Source organism: Tupaia chinensis, unplaced genomic scaffold (genome assembly GCF_000334495.1).
Source record: "Tupaia chinensis unplaced genomic scaffold, TupChi_1.0 Scaffold000348_1, whole genome shotgun sequence".
Lineage (NCBI taxonomy): Eukaryota > Metazoa > Chordata > Mammalia > Scandentia > Tupaiidae > Tupaia > Tupaia belangeri.
The window spans coordinates 879,805-890,300 of record NW_006159842.1 but is presented as its reverse complement, the minus strand read 5'-3'; the positions used below and the strand labels follow the sequence as shown (position 1 = coordinate 890,300).

General features: G+C 54.1%; 1 protein-coding gene across 1 annotated transcript in view; it reads right to left on the bottom strand.

Annotated features, from left to right (window-relative positions):
• Nucleotides 1-1,864: 1,864 nt before the first annotated feature.
• The window catches only part of ABCG4 (ATP binding cassette subfamily G member 4), a 15,700-nt gene continuing 7,068 nt past the window's right edge, over nt 1,865-10,496 (bottom strand). The window contains exons 6-14 of the mRNA XM_006152305.2: nt 9,322-9,445; nt 9,111-9,225; nt 8,824-8,966; nt 6,446-6,544; nt 6,085-6,253; nt 5,893-5,993; nt 3,954-4,112; nt 3,675-3,793; nt 1,865-3,468 (exon numbers count right to left, since the gene is read on the bottom strand). Coding sequence (XP_006152367.1) covers nt 3,243-3,468; nt 3,675-3,793; nt 3,954-4,112; nt 5,893-5,993; nt 6,085-6,253; nt 6,446-6,544; nt 8,824-8,966; nt 9,111-9,225; nt 9,322-9,445 — 1,255 coding nt within the window. The 3' untranslated portion in view covers nt 1,865-3,242. The remainder of the gene's footprint in view (nt 3,469-3,674; nt 3,794-3,953; nt 4,113-5,892; nt 5,994-6,084; nt 6,254-6,445; nt 6,545-8,823; nt 8,967-9,110; nt 9,226-9,321; nt 9,446-10,496) is intronic.

Here is a 10,496-nt window from a genome sequence, read left to right as displayed (position 1 = left end):
CTGGTTGCTTTTTCCCTCTCCCTCTCTCTCTGGTGAATGCATGGGCCCTAGAGCAAATTTTAAAATCATCATAAGTCATGCCAAATAATAATAATGCTTACATTTTTCATTTGCACCTTTTTTTTGTTTTTAATTTTTAGTTTGCTATAGGGTACATACACTCACTAGAGAGAGACAGAGACAGAGGGAAAGTGAGAAAGCACCCGGCAGGGAGATGGCCACACTGCAGTGCCGTCTCCACTATCCTCCTCTTTGGGTTTCTGGTATGCACACATATGGCCAGTGTGATTTCCAAGTTGCAGTCAGCCAGGTGAGACCCAGCTGCTCTGGCCACCACACCACTGGCTGGCCCTGTTTTGAGCTTCTAATTCCATTTTTTCATGAAGCATTTTTCTCTATTGCCAGAAGGCATATATGTTTGCCAGAGAAGGGCAAAGAAAGTATCCCCCAGGAGGTGTGGTCACATTGCAATCTTTTTTTTATTTATTTTTTTTTGAGAGGTTTTCGCTAGAGGGCACATACGCTCACTAGACAGACAGAGAGACAGAGAGATAGAAAGTGAGAAATCACCCCCCCCCAGGGGGGATGTCCACGCTGCAATCCTTTCTCCTCCATTCTCCTTTTGGGATCTTGGGCATGCACGCACACGCGCCTGGTGTGAGTTTAAGCCACCGGGTCCGGGACTTGAACCACAGTCAGCTACATGGGAGTCCAGCGACATAGCCATTACGTTAACTGCTGGTCCCAACATTGCAATCTTTTCCTCCGTTTCTCCATCCCATCAGGATTTTGGGGCATGTACACATACATATTCAATGTGCTTTTCTTTCTCTCCTTTTTTTTTTTTCCCATAGGAAATGTGTGCTTGCTGGAGAGAGACAGAGAGAGAAAGTAAGAAATCACCCCCTAGGGACCAGCAGGGGGTACGGTGGTTAAGGTGCTGGACCCTCCCACATGGCCAACCATGGTTCGAGTCCTGGACCTGGTGGCTTGCTTTCTCACTTTCCTTCTCTTTCTCTCTCTCTCTCTCTCTGGTCAAATTAAAATAAATGAATGAATAAATAAAATTAAATACAAAATTTTAAAAAAAAGAAATCACCCCTCCAGGGAGATGGTCATGCAGCAATCCCTTCTCTTCCAGTCTCCTCTCAGGATTTTGGACAGGCACACACATGCATGCAACATGATTTTCAAGTCCAGGATTCAAACCACGGTTGGCCATGTGGGAATCCAGCACGTTATCGTCACGCCACCTGTTGGCCCAGGAGCAGGCTCTCTTAACCACTAGGCCATGGAGCCCACCCAAAAGTGTAATACGGCAGTCTTCTGTACACATTCACTGTCTTGCTGTGGGTGGGCCTGCCCGTCCCTGCCACAGGCTCCCTGAAGCTGACCTACCTGTTGGCAAATGCTCTGGAGACCCCCTTGCAGCCCGTGGTTTCAGGTGGGAGGCCCACACACATTCACACTGCTTACTGTATAAATATAGGTTTTATTAATAATGGGTGAAACCCCACAAATACAACCGGCATCTCTGTGTGATGGACAGAATCTGGCAGGGTAAGGGAGGGTAGAGAGGTGTGTGTACAAGAATAAGGAGAAAAAGAGCCCTGGGGGAAGGGAAATCAGTAGAATGAGCCGGGACCAGCAGATGGCACAATGGCTACATCGCTGGACTCCCTTGTAGTTGCCCATAGTTCAAGTCCCATACATGGAGGCTTCAAACTCACGACAGCTGCATGTGCTTGCATTCCCAAAATCCCAAGAGGAGAATGGAAGAGAAGGGCTTGTGGCATGGCCAACCCCCTGGGAGGTGATTTCTCACTTTCAGTCTCTCTCTCTCTCTCTCTGTCTCTGTCTCTCTGGCGAGCGCACACACCCTATAGCAAAAAATCTCTTTCAAAAATAAAAAAAAAAACATAAGAAGAAGTAGAATGAGCCTGGACCCACCAGGAAAGCCAGACATGTTCTACATGTGTCTGCCACCCTAGTGCCCTGGGGCCACCTGCTGATGGGAAGGGGTGGAGAGATGCGGACAGGAGTTTCAGCAGCAAGCGGCTGAGGAAGGGGTACGGAAAAGAGAATGATGCCAGCCTGGAGCACAACAAGAGGGCCGGGGGTGGCGATGGCCAAGGCCACCCTGTACCCGTGCTTGTGCTTGTTTTGGGTCCTGAATTCCAGGGAGCTAGTGCCCTGTGCCACCCCTGGCTGGGGAGAGAGGGAACATTGAGGGTAGACACCTGCAGGTCCTGGAGACACCCTGGGCAGCGCCAGCCTCACCCTTCAAGTCTTTAAAGTGGGATCCCAAGAGGAGGCTGGCGCTGCCCACCCCGCAGTATGCACCCCCACCACCCCATCACTCCCCCTGTGGGCCATAGGGTGGCGAGTGTGGGGCAGAGATTGCCTGTTCACACGTGTGAGCCTATAGCGCTGGGGGTGGGGGTGGGGGGTTGCAGACCGTGCATCAGGAGCAGCGAGAGGGGAGGGCTGGGTCACCCCTTGCTCAGCCCCAGAATAAAGTGCATTCTCCAGGTCCAGTGGCAGGTGGGAGAGGAACACAGACATTATTGCAGAAGTACCACCAGGCCCACTCTCCCCAGCAGTAATGCAGAGAGAGGACTGGGCCTCCCATGGGCCCAGACCTCTCCAATCCCCAGGACAGAAAGCCCAGCTTCTGTCCACACCAGCCAGGCTCTGGGGAAAATATGAGGAGAAGGAAGAGACTTCCAGAGTCCTTCCCTGACCTAGTCCAATGTCGTAATGGGACTTCCAGGGGACCCCACCAGGGCCCAGCCCTGGGACTCCAACCTCATAGCAGCCCAGTTTGCAAACACTTGTGTGGTGGGGACCCCCAGAGGGGGCCACTTTGGTCAATTGTAAGTGGGGGCCTGGTGAGCCCAAGGCTCCCCAACAGACAACAGAGGGGAGTGCCGCGGACAGGAAGGAGGTGCAGCCTCCCGGTGGTCTTCGCATGCAGGTGTTGGAGAGATTAGGGAGGAAGCTACAAACCGCATCAACCTGGGAAGACTTCTGGGCCTGGTGGAGAGGGCTGGAGCCCCTGTTCCCAGGGCCGAGGCTGGGGGGCCAGTCCAATCTGCCAGCCGGCCCATGGAGGAGCTGAGGGAGGGGAGGGTGACTACACCAGCAACTGATGCCCAAGTCTACAAGGTTAAAACAGTCCCAAAGGGCTGGGGCTGGGGGTTTCCTGCTGCGGGGGCTAGGGCGCAGGCCAGGGCAAGGCTCTATCTCTCTGACTTGACCCGGTAGCGGAGTACAAGGTATGCCAGCAGCCGCAGAGCCAGGAAGAAGACGCCTAAGACCAGAAAGTCCATGTAGAGCTTGGCGTCCTCCACGTCCAGTGCTCGTAGGATGCTCTGTGGCTCCCGGAAGGGGCAGCGTTCCTCTAAGCACGTCAGGTCCCCTCGCTCCATGCCATAGATGGTCAGGATCACACCCTCGAAGCCATACCTAAGAGGGCAGGGCCATCAGAGCAGGACGCAGAGCAGAGGGTGCCCGCTGCCTGGGAAGATGTCCCGCCCAACCACAGGGCTCCCATCCTGGGGGCAGCTAGGGGGCTCTGCCCAAAGGGTGGTGGGGCAGGTGCACAGCCCAGGAAGATCCGGGCATGGCCTCCTGCAGGGAGGAGCTAAGGCAGAGGGGCGGGACAGACGCACCTGACATAGGAGAGGTAGGAGCTCCATTGCAGGTAAGTGGGGATGGTCTTGAAGCTGACAAAGAAGCCAGAAAACAAGAGGACAGGGATGGCGGTGACTGGGCCCACAAAGGTGGCAACCTGGAAGGGAGAGAGGCCAGCCCGCCACAGGGTGGCCAGGAAAGACTCAGGACTAGGGTGGCCCCAGGGTTCCCCACAGGTTCATCTCACCTATTTTTTGCCAACCCCTGCTTCTGCCCAGGAGACCCCCTTGGGAATCCCCACCTGCCAGCCCTCCCACCTGCAGAGAGTTGGAGGCAGCTCCGATCAGCAGTCCCAGGGACTGGGCCACCAAGGCTGTGGCTGTGGCCAGGGCAGAGAAGAGCAGGAAGCGACTGGTCTCAGCTGGCTGGCCCGTCATCCAGTACACGATGCTGCAGTACACCACGGGGCACACCACCTGGGGAGTGGGCATGAGGCTGGGCAGCAGATGAAGGGCAGGGCCATGGTGGCCAAGACTCCCCACTCCATCCCGCCTCCTGTCCCACAGTACCCTATGCCTGGCCTCCACACTCTTGTTCACACTGTCCCCACAGACTGACACATCTCCTTTCTCCCTGACTATATGACCTCCTTCATCTTCCTGTCCGGCCTTTTCCATTAGGCCCACTCTGACGTGATTCAGGCATGGTGGCTTCTCCCTCCTCTGAGCCACTGAAGTCCTTCCCAGTGGAACCAGCTTATCCCTCATATTAGCAGTTAATTAACTCTGCTTTTGTTTTTGTTTTTGTTTTTTGAGAGTTTTTTTGCTATAGGGTGTGTGTGCTCGCAAGAAAGACAGAGAGAGACAGAGAGACAGAAAGCCAAAAATCACCCCTCAGGGGCTGGCCACGCCACAATCCCTGCTCCTCCCTTCTCATCTCAGAATCTTGGGCACACATGCACACGTGCCCAGCGTGAATTTAAATCACCAGGTCAGGACTCGAACTGCGGTCGGCTACATGGGAGTCCAGCGACATAGCCATTACGCCATCTGCTGACCCCAGTAGTTAATAACTCTCTATAGAAGAGTCTATTTCCCTGGGACCGGCAGGTGGCGTGGTGGTTAAGGTGCTGAACACTCCCACATGGCTGACCAGGGTTCAAGTCCTGAATCTGGTGGCTTGCTTTCTCACTTCCTCTCTCACTCTCACCCTCTGTCTCTCTCTGGTCAAATTAAAAAAAAAAAGAATAAATAAAATAAATAATTATTTTTTAAAAAGAAGAAGAGTCTATTTCCCCATGGGACTACCAGCTCCTGGGGCAGGGACTGAGTACAAGGGTGCCCAACCAAGAGGTACCCAGAGGCCAAGACCTAGCTCACACTCTTCCCATGACAGCATGCACCCCAGACAGTGTGGTAAACACCCTGAAGAAGAGGCTCCTGTTTCTTTTCCTGAAAAAGAGATTTTTGCTATAGGGCGTGTGCACTCACTAGAGAGACTGAAAGATAGAAAGCAAGAAATCACCTCCCCAGGGGATGGCCATGCCGCAACCCCTTGTCCTCCTTTCTCCCAGGATTTGGGGCATGCGCCTGGCATGAGTTTTAAGCTGCTAGATTCAGGACTCGAACCGCAGTTGACTATGTGGGAGTCCAGTGATGTAACCATTAGACCGTCTGTTGGTCTCGGGGGCTCCCATTTCTAATTGCCCGAAGGTGCCCTGAGGTGGAAATGGGGTGGTGGTGACAACAGCATAGTGGTTGGGCACTTAGCACAGACCACGCCCTACTTTAAGGACTGTCCCTGGATTAACTCATTTCCTTCTCACAAGCAATGCCACAGCAGATGCCAGCGCCATCCCATTTCATAGGTGGGGACACTGAGGCAGAGAGAGGTTGGGCGACTCATCAGAGCCTCGCAGCTAGCACGGGGCAGTGAGGCGGCAGGGCCTACACTCTGCCTGAGTGCCGCTAGTAAGACTGACGGAGTCATCTGGAGGTTGTCATTGTCATCATCTTGTGCTGTCAGTTGTTCCCGCTGGAGCACAAGTTCCACAAGGTCATGACCGCATCAGTTCGTGGCCGTATCCCTGGCGCCTCGTGTGGGGCCTGGTGTGTGGTGGAATCTTATCTCCTATTTGCTAAATGAGTAGAAGGCACAAGAAGAGGGCCAATGACGAGGTCGATGGAGGCGAGCAAGCACAGAACGGGAGGAGCGAGGTGAGATGGAGGCCACAGGCAGGCGTGGGCAGAGGCTCACCTGGAAGGGCACGTCGGCCATGGTCTTGGCCAGGTAGTACGCTTTGAGGCTGTACCAGTAGTTGAGGTGCTCCCTCATGAAGACTGCCATCTCTAAGGGGACTGATGACGCCATGCAGGGAGATTAGGCACACCCTGCCCCCTCCCCATGGCCCAGGCTCCCGCCCCCCACGATCCAGGCAGCTCAGCTCACAGGTGAGCACGGTGGGCATGAGTGCAGCGAACATGAGGAACAGCATGGAGAAGAAGAGGCAGCCGGTGTTGTTGAAGACCTTGCTGGCATCGTCGCCGATGTGCAGGTAGAGGAGACCAATGAGCACGCCGATCACCACGTGGGATGTGAACCGCAGGTGGGTCAGGACCTGGGCGGAGGTGTGTGTGTGTGTCATCACCAGGAGAGGGGCAGGTCACAGGGCAGCCATACTGGGGGAGGAACTAATCTGCCCTCCCGGGACTCAGCCCTGCAGGAACTCAGGGGCTGTCGGGGTCCTCACTGCCATCCCAGTGGTTGGGCTCCCACAGCCCCAAAGGGCAGGCCTAGCTTGGCGCCTCACCGTGTCCCTGAGGATGGACAAGAAGGTCCTCTTGAAGAGGATGCAGAACTGTGTGAGGGTGCTGGTGGCGAAGGTGTGGCTCTCAATGGTGTCCACGTCCTGGGAGGGGCAAAATGGACAAGTGAGCTGACTCTGCCCACCACCCACCCAGTTCAGGGAGCCCGTCCTCAGGGGAGAGGTTCCCTGGTCTAGGGAGGGTCCTCCACACGGAGTTGTGAACCTGGAGGCCGGGCAGGGACGACTCAAAGCAAGACACGCGGGGCGTGGGGGGCACTTAGTGGGGGAAGAGATGAAAAAGGAGTTAAGGACGTTCATGGTCGCTAATAGCAGATCAGTCACTTCCTTTTTTTTTTAATTTGCCAGAGGGTGCATGTACTTGCCAGGTGTGGGTAGAGGTTTGGGGAGAGGGAGAAAGCAACAGCCTGCAGGACTTGGTCACACCACAACCCCCTCTTCTCATTCCTTCATCCTGTCGGATTCAGGCATGCATACACATGAGGCCCAGGGTATTTTTCAAGCTTCTGAGGCCACGATTCAAACTGTGCAGTTGGCAGCCACGTGGAACCCCACTGCCTTAACACCAGGCCACGGAGCCGGCCCTGATCAGTCGCTTAATCCATTAGAAAACATGAACCCTCAGGGCATAATTCCTCTATGCCATCCATTTCACAATAGTATTATTTAATAATGATAATAATGACAATAACTAACTCTTCCACCTTTTTCTTTTTCTTTTTTTTTAATTCAGTTTTTGCTATAGAATGCCATGAGAGACAGAGAGACAGAAAGTGAGAACTATCCCCCCGGGAAAATGGCCATCCTGCAATCCCTTCTCCTCCATTCTTCTCTAGTGACTTTGGGCACACACACTCAAGTGTGCCCAGCATGAATTTCTTTCTTTTTTTTTTTTTTTTTTTTTTTTTTTTTTTTTGGAGAGGTTTTTGCTAAAGGGCATGTGCAGTTGCCAGAAAGACAGAGACAGAAACAGAAAGACAGAAAGTGAGAAATCACCTCCTGGGAGGGATGGCCACACCGCATCCCTTCTCCTCCATTCTCTTCTTGGGATCTTGGGCACGCACACACACGTGCCCAGCATGAGTTTAAGCCACCAGGTCTGGGACTCAAACCGTGGTCAACTACAGGGGAGTCCAGAGACATAGCCATTACGCCAACCGCTGGTCCCGCACCATAAATTTCTAGAACTTGAACCATATAGTTGGCCAGGCTGGATCCAGCACCTTAACCTCCAGCCACCAGCTGGCCCACCTTTCCAGTCTTTGAGGGCTATAATATCTCGTTTAAGGAAGAGAAGCGGCTCCAGAGGAAAACCTGCCGTATGGGCTACAGAGCAGTTTTTTTTTTTTTTTTTTTTTTTTTTTTTTTTTTTAGGGAGATTTTTGCTATAGGGTACGTGCACTCACTGGAGAGACAGAGAGGCAGAAAGTAAGAAATCGCCCCCACAGGGGCATGGCCAATGCAGTCCCTTCTCCTCCATTCTCCTCTCAGGATTTTGGGCACGCATGCACACACATCTGGCGTGAGTTTTAAGCTGCCAGGTCCAGGCCTCAAACTACGATCGACTATGTGGGAGTCCAGTGACATAATCATTACACCATCTGCTGGTCCCAACAGTTCTAAGAGCTTTACATGATGATCTCACGCATACGTATGCACAGGAACCTGTGAGGGAAGTATTATCACCTCCAAGCCGAGGTCACAGTAAGCACCCTGGCCAGCCAGGCTGGTGGTGTCGACTCGCACACTAGACGTGCACTGGCTCAGCACTTGCCGAGCCATGGGTGCTCGGGAAGAACCTGCTGAGTGTGCAAGGACACCGAAGTGCACAGAGGCTAAGCCACAGGCCTAAGGTCACACAGCTCCTAGCAGCAGGTCCAGGACTGGCTCTGTTGCAGTGGTTAAATGCTGTACTGAGAGCTGGCTCCCACAGCACTGACCGGGCCCTGCGGCTCAAAAAACACACCAGGCACATGTGTGTACCTGTCCAAAATCTTGGTGGGAAGGAAAAATGGAGGAAAGGGATTATGGTGTAGCCTCACTCTGTCGGGGGTGCTTTCCCTCTCCTCTCTTGCTCTCTCTGGTCAGACGTGTGCCCAAAATGAAGGGAAAGGAAGGGACAAGAAAGAAAGGGAAGGGAAGGGAAGGGAAGGGAAGGGAAGGGAAGGAAAGAGAAGGGTGGGGAGGAGAGGGGTGAGGAGAGGGATGGGGAGGGGAGGGAAGACACAAGTCTTCCAAGTCCTGGTTCCTCCTAATTCTCAGTGGTGATGATATCTCTGGGGACAGTCTCTTTGGCAGGCCTTTATCCATGGTCCAGTCTTCCCTCCCCCACTCTGCCCTCTGCATTCACCACCTCTACTCACCGGAGGACAAGGGGGGCAGGGAGAAGGGACCTCGTTCTTCTCAGGGCTGCTCTTCTTCTCAGCCATGGCACAGAGCCCGTTCTGCACAGCCCTGAACAGCATAGGGTTCAGGTCTCCGTACTCGCCGGAGGCCACCTCGATGACTAGGGGACAGAGTGGAGCGTTCAGCTGGGACTCACCTTGCAGAAGACAGTGAGAGCTTTGCCCCAGAAGGCCTGAGTGCCTAGCCCAAGCCGCCGGTCAGACCCACTGCTGTACCCCAGGCTCCATCACCAGACCCCACTCACTGAAGTCGGCTGGGTTGTGGTACGTGGGGCAGTGCAGGCCAAGCCCCTTCAGGTAGGGGATGAGGTTGGTGACCACGCCTTTGAAGATGCACTGACCCTGGCTCAGGATGTAGAGCTGCGCAGAAAGAGAAGGGTGAGGACGGCACAGCCAGCAGGCAGGGCCCCCTCTGCCCCTCCAGGCCAACCTTCTCTGAGGCCCGGAGACACCCACCTTATCAAACATCTCGAAGAGCTTGGCACTGGGCTGGTGGATGGTGCAGATGACGGTGCGGCCCCCGTGGGCCAGGGACTTCATGAGGGACACCACTTGGAAACAAGAGGCACTGTCCAGACCACTGTCCAGAGAGAGGCCACCAGGAGGCCCAGTGAGGTGGGCAGGACCAAGAGAAGGGAGAGGCTGGGGTGGGGTAGCTGCTGCAAAGAGGGCGGAGCTGGTGGCAAGTGGCTGCCCTGGTCACCCTCACATCCTGTGCTTATAGTACGTGAGGTAGAAGGGGCACGTGGGGTGGAGGGCAGCGTTCCAGCAGAGACATGGTGTGGGCGGAGCTGAGAGGCATGGGAGTTACCAGCCACTCAGTGTTATCAGAGCATAAAATAGAGGACAGGAGGCTGGAGCGGTCGCTTTGGACCAGGACCTTGTAAGTCACTGGACTTTTCTGAGGACAATGGGAACCATCGCAGGTTTCTGAGCAGGGCAGTGGGTAGACTTGTCTTTTAGGAAATTTTCTCTGGGGGCAGGTGGTGGCATGGTGGTTAAAGAGCTGGGTCCCATCATGGCCAACTGTGCTGTTCAAATCTTGGATCTTGCAGCTTGAAAAACACACTGTATGTGTGCCCAAAATCCCCAAAGGAGAAACAGAGAAGGGACTGTGGCATGATCATCCGTCATGAGGAGTGTATTCCCATTTTTCCTTCCCTCCCCCTCCCTTTGTCTCTGTCTCTCTCCAGTGAGTGCACATGTGCTCTAGCAAATTAAAAAGAAAGGAAGGGAGAGGAGGAGGGAAGGAAGGAAGGAGGAAGGAAGGAGGGAAAGTCGTTCACTCTGGCTGCGGTTTGGAGGAAGGCTGGCTCGGAGAGGCTGGAGGTGAGGAACAGAAAGCCTATTGGTGAGGTCATGAACTAAACACTGGCACTAGGGGCGGGCAGGGCCAATCTGAGAGATACCGTGAGAAGTAGGGTCAACAAGACTGGATGACTAAGACTGTGGAGGCCAGGAGGAGGGGGAATCATCCAGGGGCCAGCAGATGGCAGAGTGGTTAAAGTGCTGAACTCCCACATGACTGAACGTGGATCAAGTCCCGGACCTCGTGGCTTGAAACTCATGACAGGTGTGTGTGTGTGTGTGTGTTTGTGTGTGTGTGTGCCCAAAATCCTGAGACAAGAATA